The sequence below is a fragment of the Schistocerca nitens genome, chromosome 4 (genome assembly GCF_023898315.1).
Source record: "Schistocerca nitens isolate TAMUIC-IGC-003100 chromosome 4, iqSchNite1.1, whole genome shotgun sequence".
In the NCBI taxonomy this organism is placed as follows: domain Eukaryota; kingdom Metazoa; phylum Arthropoda; class Insecta; order Orthoptera; family Acrididae; genus Schistocerca; species Schistocerca nitens.
The window spans coordinates 327,202,063-327,218,124 of record NC_064617.1 but is presented as its reverse complement, the minus strand read 5'-3'; the positions used below and the strand labels follow the sequence as shown (position 1 = coordinate 327,218,124).

The 16,062-nt window shown below is 39.2% G+C and overlaps 1 protein-coding gene across 1 annotated transcript in view; it reads left to right on the top strand.

Annotated features, from left to right (window-relative positions):
• LOC126253485 (uncharacterized) overlaps positions 1-16,062 on the top strand; it is a 314,750-nt gene that overhangs the window by 270,888 nt on the left and 27,800 nt on the right. Inside the window, exons 7-10 of the mRNA XM_049954857.1 lie at positions 5,526-5,917; positions 10,820-10,989; positions 11,073-11,240; positions 13,828-14,031. Of these exons, the coding sequence (XP_049810814.1) occupies positions 5,526-5,917; positions 10,820-10,989; positions 11,073-11,240; positions 13,828-14,031 (934 nt within the window). The remainder of the gene's footprint in view (positions 1-5,525; positions 5,918-10,819; positions 10,990-11,072; positions 11,241-13,827; positions 14,032-16,062) is intronic.

Here is a 16,062-nt window from a genome sequence, read left to right as displayed (position 1 = left end):
CTCTGCTGTCCATAATCTATATAAATGATTTAGTAAACAATCTGAACAGCCTGTTAGATTGCTTGCAGATGATGCCGTTGTTTACTATCTAGTAAAGATACCAGAAGTCCAAATCAATTACAAAATAATTTAGACACGGTATCTGTTTGGTGCAAAAAGTGGCAGTTCACTCTAAACAGTTAAAGAGAGTGAGGTCATCCACATGAGTACTAAGAGAAATCCATTAAATTTTGGTTACAAGATAAATCCACAAATCCAAAGGCTGTCGATTCAACTAAATACCTAGGTATTATAGTTATAAACAACATAACTTGGAATCATCACACAGCAAATGTTGTGGGGGAAGTTGAATAGAAGACTGTATTTTATTGGCAGAACATTCAGAAGATGCAACAAATCTGCTAAAGAGACTTCCTTCATTACATTTGTCCATTGTCTTCTGGAGTATTGCTATTGGGTTTGGAAGCCTTACCAGGACATCAGAAAAGTTCTAAGAAGGGCAGCTTATTTTATATTATCATGTGCAAGCTGGAGTGGCAATCATTAAAACAAAAGTGTACTTCATTATGGCAAGATGTTTTCACAAAATCTGAATCACTAACTTTCTTCTCTGAATGCAAAAATAATTTGTGATGGCTGGCTACATCGGGAGAAATGGCCATTGTAATAAAATAAGAGAAATCACAGCTCATACAGAAAGATATCAGTGTGGAATAGTAGAGAAATAGTCTGAAAGTGTTTCAATGAACTTCTGCCAAGCACTTAAGTGTGGATTTGAGAGTAGTCATGTAAATGTAGACGTGAGAGGCTCAGATCGACCGTATAATGTAGCAAGCTCTCAAGATCTTGTGCCTTGGCAAAGAGCATGCCAGTAACTGGGTATTCAGTGTTCTAAGGTATGTAGTTCATCTGTGTCAGTTCATGAATTCTGTCAGTGTGGTATTGATCACCTGCTTGTAGAAGCTGTGCAATGAAGATACATCAGTTGGTAAATTACATGAGCAGTTTCACATGTGGCCCATGTCTTTAATGTTGTATGTTTGGCCAGTGGTTGGACTGGAGTAGGCAGCAGTTGGTTTAGATGTTGGAACCTTGGAGTGTTTGTGCTGATGTGGGAATATTATACAGTTTGACTATGATGTTGCATAGTTTAGGAAGGCAACTAAAAGGAACTCTGGGTAATGTGTGGATGGTGTCAGAGTATTATGATGTGGTGTGTTTGACATGGAAGGGCTGACAACTGTCAAAGTGAAAATATTGTTCTTATTTGTAAAATCCAGGGTGGAATAATGACAATATTATAAAAAGAATAGATTACTACTCACCATATAGTGTAGATGCTGGGTTGCAGATAGGCACAACAAAAAGATTGTCTAACAAGTAAGCTTTTAGCCAAAAAGGCCTTCATCAGAATCTCTCTCTTTCTCTCTCTCTCTCTCTCTCTCTCTCTCTATGACACACACACACACACACACACGCACACACACACACACACACACACACACACACACACACACACACGTAAATGTGACTCACATATGTGTGACCACAGTCTCTGCTTACTGAGACCAGACTCACGTGGCTCAGCAGCCAGTTGAGCTGTATTTACGTGTGTGTGTGTGTGTGTGTGTGTGTGTGTGGTGTGTGTGTGTGTGTGTGTGTAGTAATCTGGCCTTTTCATAATATTGTTTATATTTGTAAGTTTAATGTGGACTACGATTGTCGTTCAGCCTCACATGAACTGTTTATTTTCCTTAAGAGTGCATTTAGCTGTTGTCATATGCACATGGAAGATAATGTGGTAGACCTAACCAGCAAGAAGATCCATCATAATAATTTTACTACATAAAAATCTGATGTCTGTTTCCAATGGAAGAAAAATTGAATTCATTCCTGATTTCATATTGTTTGCATTTTAATAATTGCACATTTGACTCAGTGATTTTTTGAAAGAATTTTGGTACTTTCAAATGCAAGCATGAGTTGCAGGAAGAATAGGAACTGATGAATCAATAAGAATAAAAAACAGTGTTTCAGGTCACAGTGTTATTAGTTTATTGGTAACCAGTTTAATTATTCCAAAGGCAGCATCTTTGGAATCTAAATCATGCAAGCTGGCAGCATGCCGCATTATGTAGACAGCTACAGTGCTTTCCAATGTGAGTTTATGTCAGTTCAGTGCACTGTAGTTGTGTATTTGCAAAGAGCTGTTGGTTGCCAGTATGCATTTTGCTCTGAAGAAGCTGCCTTTTGAGTAGTAGTACCAGTTAGCAATAAAGTAATAACACTGGGACCTGATGCGGTGTTTTCAGTTCTTACCTTTCTACTTTATCTCACTCAGCTGCTGTCTGAGTTATGTAACTGCACACAAGATCCGTAAGGTCTTCACATTTGCATCATATTCAAATGCCCGATTCGGTTTCACTTTCTCCTGAGGTCATCATTTTCCATTCTTTTGAAAAGTTTCAGGTCTGAGGCTTCCTTTATCATAGACCTTTGCCTGTGCACATTAGCTTGGAAGAGCAACTGAGTCTGTGGTGAAATTAAATGTTTACTAAGTATCTGTCTGTGAAATGACACATATGGACCACAGCAAAAAATAAGCACCTCTTTATTATGAAGTTAAAGGATTACTGCTAAGGAATAAAATTATGCTGTGCAAAAAATACTGAACATGAAAATATGACTGTGCAGCAACATAGCTTAACATCATTAAACAGAGGAAAGGCCATATGGCCTGATATGGTGCCTGTTTAATCAATACTATTATGCAAAACAACTTATTCCACATATAGCAGCAGTCTATTGTAGACCATTGTGCCAATGAGATGTTCCAAGTAAAAGAAAAAAGATAGAGATTATTCTTATTTGCAAGAAGATATTTAGATGATGTGCATAATTATTTTTTAGTTTAAATATTTCAGAAAGACAGGGCTGCCTTAAAGCTAGACAGTTGCACAGGTCATTGGAGGGGGAAAAAGGGCAACTTAGACAGCACAAAGCATAACAATTTCATTATATTTGAACTTTTCCATTAAAACATAAGATGCTTCTTAAATAAGAAATATGAGCTCCTTATATCACTACAGGATATTGAAACATCTGAAGGTATTTCTACAGATATGCTCCACATGATAGAATATTATTTGGAAGTCACAGAGACTGATCAGATGCAAGTAGATTGTTAAAAGCTAGTGTACTGCTGGCAAAATACACACATCAAAAGAGTTTTGCACCACCTCAGTTCCAAGAGATCCACAACCTGTACAGAAAATTGGAATCAAGATCAACATAAACATCATTTAAGCCCTTTTTATTGCTCATGAAAACCATACATTGCATGTTGTACCACCTTCAGAGGTGGTGGTCCAGATTGCTGTATACAGTACACCGGCACCTCTAATACCCAGTAGCACGTCCTCTTGCATTGATGCATGCCTGTATTCATAGTGGCATACTGTCCACAACTTCATCAGGGCTGTCAGTCCAGATTGTCCCATTCCTCAACGGCAATTCGGCGTAGATCCCTCAGAGTGGTTGGTGGGTCACATCGTCCATATACAGCCCTTTTCAATCTATCCCAGGCATCCTTGATAGGGTTCATGTTTAGAAAACATGCTGGTCACTCTAGTTGAGCAACGTCATTATCCTGAAGGAAGTCATTCACAAGATGTGCATGATGGGGGTGCAAATTGTCATCCATGAACATGAATTCCTCGCCAATATGATGCTGGTATGGTTGCACTATTGGTCATAGGATGGCATTCACGTATCAACAGCCATTACGGCGCCTTATGTGGCCACCAGTGGCATGCGTCGACTCCACATAATGCCACCCCTAAACAGCAGGGAACATCCACCTTGCTGCACTCGCTGGAAAGTGTGTCTAAGGCATTTAGCCTGACCGGGTTGCCTCCAAACATATCTCCGACAATTGCCTGCTTGAAGGCATATACGACACTCATCGGTGAAGAGAACGTGATGCCAATCCTGAGCAGTCCATTTGGCATGTTGTTGGGCCCATCTGTGCTGTGCTGCATGGTGTCATGGTTGCAAAGATGGACCTCGTCATGGACGTCGGGAGTGAAGTTGCGCATCATGCAACCTACTCCGTACAGTTTGAGTCGTAACACGATGTCCTGTGGCTGCACAAATTATTCAATATGATGGCATTGCTGTCAGGGTTCCTCTGATCCATAATCTGTAGGTAGTGGTCATCCACTGCAGTAGCTCTTGGGCGGCCTGAGTGAGTCATGTCATCAACAGTTCCTGTCTCTCTGTAACTCCTCCATGTCAGAACAACATCACTTTGGTTCACTGCGAGATGCCTGGGCACTTCCCTTGTTGAGAGCCCTTTCTGGTACAAAGTAACAATGTGGACATAATCGAACCATGGTATTGATCGTCTAGGCATGGTTGAACTACAGACAACATGAGCCTTGTACCTCCTTCCTGGTGGAATGACTGGCTGTCAGGGTCCCTCTGCCTAATAGGTGCTGCTCGTGCATGGCTGTTTACATCTTTTGATGGGTTTAGAGACATCTCTGAACAGTCGAATGGACTGTGTCTGTTATACAATATCCACGTCAATGTCTGTCTTCAGCAGTTCTGGGAACTGGGGTGATGCAAAACTATTTTTGATGTTTGTATAAAGGAGAGGGGAGTGGCTATGTGCACTAAAGGGAAATAAAGTCCCAGGCCATAGATCTAAATGAGTACTGCATTTCAATAATGGACTTACAACAGGCCCTCAAAAGTAAATCTAACATTCCACTAATAATATGAAGTAATGCAACAACTGAGAATTTATTTCTACATGCAATTGTATTTCAACAAATATATGTGTGTGTGTTTGACCAACATGGTTAAATTGCAGTAATAATTCATCCCTATCAATCAGAACTACTTATGAAGGGAAGTGTAGCTAGTATCAGAACAAAAATTCTCCCAAGAAAACTATGAAATTATGAGAAGAATTTACTAGGCAGTACTTGTCTTCAGGAAAAATATTAGTACTGCTAACAGACATATAATAGTATAGAAGTACACACTCTATCCTAGCTTTTGGAACTAATAATTCCTCCCTTGTGGAGGAGAGAGAGATTGGTTGGGAAGCTAAAAGAAAAGGGCAAGTCACACAGGCTCCAAGATGAGAGGGACCGACTGGTTATTTTTAATAAGTCATTTTTCTTATCCAGTTTTGTCTGTTTTAACTTGTCGCTGCCTTTAGACAACTCTCTGGACTTGGCAGCTACATAGGTAATAGAACATTGTACTTGTTTTTGTTATAATTTTTCATTAGCAGTTCCAACAAAGCTTTCACGAACAAAGAAATTCTTATCACACTGACTGCTTTACTGGGTTGATGTTGGTTTTATAATGATCCTTTTACTCCTGAAACTCGTTTGAAGTTACACACTACACTACCAAAACTAAAAACAGAAACATAGATTTTATATAAGATGACGATAAATGTTTTTTACTTATTTTGTTCACACAATATTTCTTTTTTTCCCAATTTTCAGATACGATCTGTTGCAGACATATTTCCAACAGCTGGACTGGCACTTTTAGATGCAGCTCTTGTAATTGCTACAAGAGACAAAGGTGGCATTGGTCGTGAGTTCACATGGGGAGGAATTGGTGCTGCACTCTGTGCCCCAATTGTTGGTGTGATAACTTGGCTGCTCGATCTCACAGCATATCCTGTGCCGTTTATTGCTTTTGCTATAATGATGGCTATTTTTGCTGTTGTTGCAATGGCAGGAAGATCATTACCCTTCTCCAGGCCAGAATGGTGGGCTCATGTGCACCCTCTTGGAGGCCTCAAAAAACATGGTGGAGAGCTGGCTGTCCTTTCTGTTATCTTGCTGCTCATGGGAGGTCTCTGGGGTGCTCTGGACTCCTACTTGCCATGGTAAGATAATATAGTAACAGATGGATACATGAATTACATATTGCATATTTTACATTTAAGATCTACACATGGAGCAGATTCTTTTGGCAATAATGTGTTTTAAACTTATGCAAGCTTCACAAAAAGTAGTGTATTTAATCACATCTTATATAAAAGAAGTTTAAGAAAGATACCTGAACTGACCAACTTTTAATGTTTTTAAGAAAATATAAACCACTAAGATTGCACTAGTACATTGCTTACTCTAAACTACAGTACCCATATTTAGATAATTTTTCCTACAAAATGGTTTTAAAATTGGCAGAGTGTTTTCTTACACAGTGTATAAAAAGGAATATACATTATAAAATGCTGCAGATTAATGGGCTTAACAAAGAAGACACGACATGTATTCATTGTGCTGTGTCAGGAGGTTCAATCAGATACTGAAAATTCATTTCATGTTTTCATTTCCTGAAATTATAAGCTAAAACATAAATAATTCAATCTACAAAAATAGAAAATAACTATATCAAGTGAAACACAAGATAACACGGAGCCAGTACACACATCTGTTTTGGTCAAAACAATTGTGGAATTGGGCATGATGTGAAGGTAAGGATTTCTCTCTCAGATGTGTTCCAATACAGCTACATAGGAAGTGCACTTTCATACAGTGTGTAATTATGTGTATACTGATGCAGTTACTTAAAAATTCTTGTATATATGACTTGAAATGTGAGTGGATAATGTTTACACCACCAAAGAGATGAAGCCTGCTCTGTTCTAGTTATGAGTAAGTTGATGATAGATATTGTAATAACTAGATAAGAATACGTGTTGGATATGCAGATGAACCTAGTCAAACCATGAGCTTGTGTGTCTCATATCACCAAAAAGAAAAAGTGGATTGGAAGCACTAATATTATTTGTGATTGAAACTTTTCGAAGCTCAGAGCATTTCAATATATCATTTTTTATAAGATTGTACAGGAGTTCAGCCATTTATATGTTCTGGAGGAACACAAGAGCACATCTGTGGTGAAGTCCTCATCCATCGCCACTGAGCTGAATAATTTTGATGGAACTTGTCACAGAGTAAAGACAAGGTCAAAATAGTGACTCACTGATACACCATCACAAATAGTTTCATAACAAAGTAAGCAGTTTTCCCCCGAGGCAGTGTATTATAGACGAGCAGGACTATTTCACAACGTTAAAAATCTCCTTTATGACTAAATGCTATACCTATTTGTTCCCTTGCGTTGTTCTTAAGCCATTTACAGAAACTGTAGGATAAATTTCAGCCCTAGTGTATTATTATGTGGATCCTTTGCGATCAGAGGAATGTAAGGGGTTGAATAATAATTAATCTTTGTCACATTAAGACATGAAATAGCTTCATTTGTACATTTGTTCATTCATTGTGGTATATTGGACATACAAACTTGCATTTTTTATATTAGATTGTTGACTGTACTGTTATTTTGTAAACCATATATGTTTGTTTCGTACTTTCCTCTTCAGGACTGTTCTTTCTCTTCTTATTCTTATTCTTCTTCCTCTTCTCGTTCTTGTTCTTCTTCTTCCTAGTGATGTCTTGCGGTCACAGGATTTTCTTTTATTTATTTTTAATGTTAGTGATGGATCCCCTTCTTGCTGCCACACTCAGCTAATTTAATGGGGGAAAGTCATGTACACAATCTGCCTATGAGTCATATAAACATTGTTGTACATAGATCATATTCTAATTTTTTGCTGTAGGCATTCCAGTAAGTAATGCTTGTGTTTGGATGTCCATCAGACAATAACATTGTGCAAAGTGATTTGTTACACCATTTGATGCTCCATCAAATCTGCAGAATCTAGTGTGATGCAGTTTACTTATAGGGCTATGGTGTAAATAATTTTCATGAAAGATGAGTATTGGTTACTTTTCTGTTGCCTGTTAAGTACTGTGGTTTCCATCAAAACACTCATGTTTGACTACACCACATATCAAAACTATTGATGGACATCTGTCCATTTTTGAATCCCAAGTTAAAGACCATTATTTTTCAAGTCCCATCTATTTCCACTTTGCCGCTACATATTCCACTACTGTCCTAAATTTACCAATGTAGCATATGAGTTGTCAAAATCTGTTTTAAAATCACAGTTATGCATTCTTCAGCTATGTGTGTTTCTTATTGGACAACATTTATGACTACTGTATCTTACAAATATCTCTGCCAAGCTTGGTGGTAGAATATAAAGAATTTAGGAATAAAGGTAACATCTTACCAAATACACTCCTGGAAATGGAAAAAAGAACACATTGACACCGGTGTGCCAGAACCACCATACTTGCTCCAGACACTGCGAGAGGGCTGTACAAGCAATGATCACACGCACGGCACAGCGGACACACCAGGAACTGTGGTGTTGGCCGTCGAATGGCGCTAGCTGCGCAGCATTTGTGCACCGCCACCGTCAGTGTCAGCCAGTTTGCCGTGGCATACGGAGCTCCATCGCAGTCTTTAACACCGGTAGCATGCCGCGACAGCGTGGACGTGAACCGTATGTGCAGTTGACGGACTTTGAGTGAGGGCGTATAGTGGGCATGCGGGAGGCCGGGTGGACGTACCGCCGAATTGCTCAACACGTGGGGCGTGAGGTCTCCACAGTACATCGATGTTGTCGCCAGTGGTCGGCGGAAGGTGCACGTGCCCGTCGACCTGGGACCGGACCGCAGCGACGCACGGATGCACGCCAAGACCGTAGGATCCTACGCAGTGCCGTAGGGGACCGCACCGCCACTTCCCAGCAAATTAGGGACACTGTTGCTCCTGGGGTATCGGCGAGGACCATTCGCAACCGTCTCCATGAAGCTGGGCTACGGTCCCGCACACCGTTAGGCCGTCTTCCGCTCACGCCCCAACATCGTGCAGCCCGCCTCCAGTGGTGTCGCGACAGGCGTGAATGGAGGGACGAATGGAGACGTGTCGTCTTCAGCGATGAGAGTCGCTTCTGCCTTGGTGCCAATGATGGTCGTATGCGTGTTTGGCGCCGTGCAGGTGAGCGCCACAATCAGGACTGCATACGACCGAGGCACACAGGGCCAACACCCGGCATCATGGTGTGGGGAGCGATCTCCTACACTGGCCGTACACCACTGGTGATCGTCGAGGGGACACTGAATAGTGCACGGTACATCCAAACCGTCATCGAACCCATCGTTCTACCATTCCTAGACCGGCAAGGGAACTTGTTGTTCCAACAGGACAATGCATGTCCGCATGTATCCCGTGCCACCCAACGTGCTCTAGAAGGTGTAAGTCAACTACCCTGGCCAGCAAGATCTCCGGATCTGTCCCCCATTGAGCATGTTTGGGACTGGATGAAGCGTCGTCTCACGCGGTCTGCACGTCCAGCACGAACGCTGGTCCATCTGAGGCGCCAGGTGGAAATGGCATGGCAAGCCGTTCCACAGGACTACATCCAGCATCTCTACGATCGTCTCCATGGGAGAATAGCAGCCTGCATTGCTGCGAAAGGTGGATATACACTGTACTAGTGCCGACATTGTGCATGCTCTGTTGCCTGTGTCTATGTGCCTGTGGTTCTGTCAGTGTGATCATGTGATGTATCTGACCCCAGGAATGTGTCAATAAAGTTTCCCCTTCCTGGGACAATGAATTCACGGTGTTCTTATTTCAATTTCCAGGAGTGTAGTAGAGGCACTCAGTGAGTGACAAGACACATAAACAAGACTGAAAACTTTGCTGGCTTTCAGATGACTCCTCTTTCAACTAGAGTACACATCCACACGCAAATACACGTATCTGTACAACTATATTATGTTAACTGTTCTCTCTCTCTCTCTCTCTCTCTCTCACTCTCACTCTCTATCACACACACACACACACAAAGCCCCCTCCCCCTTGTGAATGGAGAGAGAGAGAGAGAGAGAGAGAGAGAGAGAGAGTGAGTGAGTGAGTGTGTGTGTGTGTGTGTGTGTCATGTACTGAGGCACACACACACACACACACACACACACACACACACACACACAAAATCCCCCTCCCCCTTGTGAATGGAGAGAGAGAGAGAGAGGAGTGTGTGTGTGTGTGTGTGTGTGTGTGTGTGTGTGTGTGTGTGTGTGTGTGTGTCATGTACTGAGGCAGGTATCAGTCCCCAGTATTCACTTAGCGTTAGTGGGACATGCGAAATCACAGAAAAACCACATCCAGGCAGGCTGGCACAGCTTCCCACCCTGGAAGTGGTTCTTTAACACACACGGCTATCCAGGCAGATAAAATATATCTCAGAGACTATTGAGAAAGAAATATAATGATGTCTTTCTTCAAGAAAGACCTTACTATGCTTACAGTGTGTCTGCTTCCTCCTCAAACATACTGCATAGGCTTACAACATGTTTTTGTGAAGTACAGGCACAACTTACTTGTATTCGACAAGGTATTAGTCTTGTTCAATTGAGACTTGAAAGAGACCTTAATAATTAAGTTTTCTGTGTTTAACTGCCATTTGTTGACATCCATTATAATTGTCAGCCAACTTTCTCTTAACCAAGTTAGGCACTTTAATGCTAGATGACTATATATTCAATTTTTTGTTTTTTCAAAATCTGTTCCTTCCTGTAGCTTCCAAATAATTCTGAAATTTCACAAATCTGTAATAAATTGCAATCTTTATTTCTTGCAACAGATAATAATTTAGTGATTGTGTTTTATTCACATATATGGTTTATTTTTTTTAATTTCATGGTGCATTAATAGTTGAATAGTTTTACACAAATGAAAGAGGCTTCATAATAATCTAGTTAATACTTAATTGTTTATATTTCAATTTGATAATTATCATTTTCATGGGAATTTATAGAAAATATCTTTGCTAGTGCTAATTAAATGCTCTTAATTTTAGGCATTTGATGGAGCTAGAAGACCATAACCAACTAATTATAGGACTGACAGTGACAGTTGGAGCACTCTGTGCCATTCCATTTTTGTGGAATGCTGAGCATGTAGTGGAATACTGTGGTCATACCAATTTACTCATCATTGCTTTTATTTTCTACATCATAAGATTTACAGGTAATCAAATTGTATTCAGTATTCTGAAATTAAACGTTTTTGTTTACAGTTTTAACATGTGTAAAATAAATTTTTATTTTCAGTGTTTTCGTATCTCTCAAATGCATGGTGGTCTCTGCCTTGTGAAATAATGGAAGTTTTCACATTGAGCCTCATGTGGGTGACAGCAATCCTGTATACCCGTCACCTTGCTCCTCGGCATCTCACTGCAACTGCTCAGGGAATGGCAGTCATCTTCCATTTCTGTTTAGGTGTGTACTTTTATTTTACCTTTTACAAAAACAGGTCTCTAATAATCACAAATATCATGATTTCAAGATTTTTTTTACTAGTTTTTGAACCAGAAGATATTGCATTCCATTTTCTCATGCACTTTTATTACTGCATATTCTGACAGTCGTATAGCTCAGTTGTTTTATGTTGGTTCACATAGGAATTCATTAGCTGTAAGTTTTATACAAACTTCAGAAATGGCACTTATAAGTTTATGTTATTCAGTAAATTCAGAGATGTTGTCTGTGATCTTTCAGTTCACATACTCAGGAAGCTAATGTAATTAAGGAATCACCATGTTGATGAAAGAGATGTTAGCTGAATAGAATTACCACCTTTAACTGGAGTGTTTGCTGATATACCCAGTGGGTCAAATTTAGCTGAATGTACAGAAAACATAAATAACTAGAGAAGATTCATGGCCCTTTTTTTGTGGGAGGAGGCTGATCTGAATTACTTAGATAACCCTATGGAGAATGAAATATTTAATGTCATACTGCATTGGTATCATGTGTCTTATTTTTGAATATCTAGTCCAGTTGTATGAAAGCCTACTGAAACAAAACATTTGTTGGATACTACCTGATATTCATTTCTGTCGCACCATTTTATATACTTGCTTTAGACTCTTCAAAATGACACCAATCTTTGAAGGTGTAAATGATTAATGGAAATGCCTGCAAAACTTACACATCTCTTATTTAACAGTTCTACACAGGATTTTTGGTGCTTTTTGATTTTGTGTTTTAATTTTCACTGTTGATATCATCTGAAATTAACTGACCATGACTTTTAATATTTTCTCTGCTGTGGGAATGATTAGTGGTATGTTGAAAAGATATCTACATCATCTTAGAGCTGAATTTTCAAAATATCTTTTTATGGGCTAAGTACAGGAGGTTCATAATTATCAAATTAATTGCTGAGATCTGGAATGTAAAATACTGATTCTGACAAGTTTCCACAGCACAGCAGTGAGTCATTTTTTCCTTATTGTGATAAAGTAAAACCTTGAATGCAAACGTTAAATCCCCATTGAGATCCAAGTGCTTCATACTAGAGTAAATTTAACCATCACAAACAGTGGATGTATTGGATTTTCAGTTAAAGAGCTGTCATGAAATACAAGGATGTTGAAACTAAACTTTCACTACTTGCATCAGTGTAGATGGGAAACTATTTACTACTACATGTGAACCCTACTTTATGGGAATGATGTTCAGATTCTGCACTGCAGGATCTGCATTGTTTGTAGTGTTAGTGTCATGACTTTCCATTAGGTACCGTTAATGGTATAGTGACATAGAGCTGAAACACAAGTATCAGTGTGCATTACAGTATCTAACAGTCAACATAGGTCTAGGCAATGTGAGCTGGGGTTTACTCATAAAGCTGTTTTATCACAACAACAGCAATAACACCACTGCTCTTCACAAGTATAAAGGTATTCAAGGAATATGGGAAGGTCCTCTTTCCACAACAGGGTTGAACATGATTCAGAAGTTTGAATTAACTGTCAATTTGGGAATTGTTCCTGGGAGAGGCAGACAGCCAACTGCACCACAAATTGTTGATGTTACTGTTGCCATGGCTGAGAATGCTGCATGCAATGTGTGGCATTCAAGTAGTGCATGAGCTGTCATGACAGTTTGAACTTTCCATGGTCCACCATTCAAGAAGTGCTGCAAAAACTGAAATGGTATACTTCCAGGCTGCCATGGATGTGGGTGGTTATCACATTGAGCAGTGTTAGTAACCTGGAATCTAAACATAGTACACAATTAACAGATATTACCCTCTCATGTGGAAAATAAAATGAGTGTCTCTCAATCACTTATTATTTCTCTTCTGCATGTCCTTACAAATGTTTCCACAAAGTTTTATTGTCCTGCAATCACTTGTTTTTCATGGGACCCCTCTCAAGGAGCAAAAGTTTAAGGGCTATTCAGAAAGTAGGGAACATTTCCATCTGATGCCGCTAGGCGCGCACCGATTGCGTATATTTTGGTATGTGCATGCTCGGCAGCTCAGTCAGCATCCATCCATGATAGCGAGAACATCTCTGCACATCTGGTTTTTTTAATATTCGAATTTGAAATGTGTGCTGCAATCGAAAATCCCACCAGTTGTGAGGTGCAGTCAGTGATACAGTTTTTGTTGGCAAATAACCTAATGTAAAAAACAAATCAAATAGGTAGATGAAGTATATAATATAGAGTGGATGGAATTAGTGAGACGTGCAAAGGCATCCAAGGAAGTTAACATGGCAGAAGGGTAGGAAAACTATAAGGGGAGACAAAGTTTGAAATATACAAAACTATTATTTATTGTGAGTAGTGTAGTATGTGTACTGAGAAGAAAAGACTTGTACAAGATAGAAGTATCACCAAACTGGCCAAAATACTATATAAAACAAATTTTCTGAAATAATTCTAGAATTTCTTTTTACTTCCTGTTTTAGCATGGTAAATAATTCATTAGTGGATTGTAAAATGTGTTTTAAATTTATCTTTTCTTCTGGTACCTTTAAGTTAATAATTTTTTTATACTTTCTGTTTTCAATAGGTCGATGCTTGGGGGCACTAGTTGCAGCATTACTAAGTGCTCATGCTGACGCAGAAGTGTTGTCTCTGCTGACAGTGTATCGTGTGGGTGCTGTGGTAGCTGCAGTAATTGCTACTGTGTATTTCTCAGTGTATTACTGCTGTCTGAAGGCATGCTGTCCAGCCAAGGGTACTACTGGGCCTCGCAGTTCAGGTGTCACGCAAGGTACTGGAACCTTGCTTTGCTCGTGCCTGGCTACCTTACTTATAACAGTTCTACTTCGCTAACAAAATTATGCAGATCATTTGAGAAGGAATTAATGTGACTCAAGTCACAGTCAAAAGTACCTGTTATTTAGATTGAATGCTTTGTGACCATTCATATTAAATATTCCATTAATTGTAGATTTGTTATACTTTAAGAATTTTTGTGCCTATGCCAAAATCTCTCCTCACTTCCTTCATAAAACGAAACTCTCAGTCACCTTTTTCATTACTTAATTCTACCACAATATTGAACTACTGTCATCATTTTATCAGTGTCACCTAGAAATAATATCTCTCTCTCTCTCTCTCTCTCTCTCTCTCTCTCTCCCCCCCCCCCCCCCCCCCCCCCCCCACACACACACACACATACTTTTCCCCTCTCAGTATATCATAAACTCCAGTAAGAAAGAATGAACTGCAGAGTTGTTTAATGAGTTGTTTCTTCATTAAAAAAGACAGTTACTATGGACTGATATTATGTACCTCATTAGCTATTAGTAAAGTCAATATTTGTATTCTTAATGTCACAAGAATTGTATTACCACATTCCTATTGTTGTAGGTATATTAATAAGTTGTAGGTATATGTAATAATAATTGAACATCTTAGTCTGTAGATAGAAAACAAACTATTTTAATATATGTGGAAATGAGACTGCACAAGAAAAACTAGACTTTTAACAAATAAAGTTTTTGTAAAAAACTAAAAAATAATTACTTGTTAAGTACAATAGTTATGATGTGGTAAGTCCATTGAATATTTGTCTTGTACATATCAGGAAGTTCAGTCCCTGCCAAATGAAAGTTGACTACAAAGCATTAGAAACACATGCTTAGTAGTGGAGATTGTGTGATATGTGTACATTCATTATACTTACAGGAAGACTGCTGCCTTATGTTAGTAAAAAAAATTATACTATTGGCTATATATTCACTGTACAGATATGATGGCAAGAGGTGTGTTTTTTTCAGTAAGTACTGTTTTAAAACAAATATAAAAGAAGTAGGCCTTTCATAGCAATTTTGTTTTTATATGAAAGCCTGTACTTTAATCCACCTTTCTGCATCATTCCCACCAATATTAAGGTACTTATCATCTCATACAACCAGCTGCTGAATACTAATCTCATAGAAATCTACTGCCTGGTTAGACAACCAATTGCAGCAGTGTCATTTTGATATCTCCATTGTCATCATGGCTCTGATCATCCAGGGGCTTCTTCAAACCAGGAACATGTGGTAATCCCTGGATGCTAGGTTGGGGCTGTGCAGAGAGTGATAAAGTTTTTTGCAGTCAAATAATCCACTCAGCTCTCGAGTTCTATTGGCTGTGTGCGTAGGGGCATTGCCATGAAGCAAAACAATTCCCTTCCGCGGCCTGCCACACTTTTTATTTTGCATTGCACAATGAAGTTTTTTGAAGGTCTCACAATAAAATGTAGAATTTACAGTGTCACCACAAGGCAAAAAATCCACAAGCAACACCCATTTCTTGTCCCAAAATACAATATGCATGATTTTTCAGGCAGAAATTGTGTGCAGAACTTTACTTTCTTGGATGATGTTGAATACCACCATTCCATGGATTACTGCTTTGATTCAGATGTTATGTAACCCACTTATGTTTTGTCACATGTGACAGTTTGGCTTAAAAACTCATCACCTTCCTCACTACAAGGCTCTAGGAAAGTTAAACAACTGGCTAAACATTTGCTTTTGCGCACCTGTCAGCATTTTCGGTACCCAGTGTGAGCATAACTTAAGGTAATTTAAACTTTGTGTAAAAGCTGCATAAAATACACTTCTTGACACTTGAGGAAACTCATCACATAACATCATAATCATAAATAAGCTGTTCTCTCTCAATATTTCATAAACTTCCTGCACCAAAGTGTCAGTAATGACTGAAAGTCGCCCATTTCGTTCTCATCATGCAAATTTGTGCAGCCACCTTTAAGAGCTATTATCCATCACTCATATTGTTTTCTCCA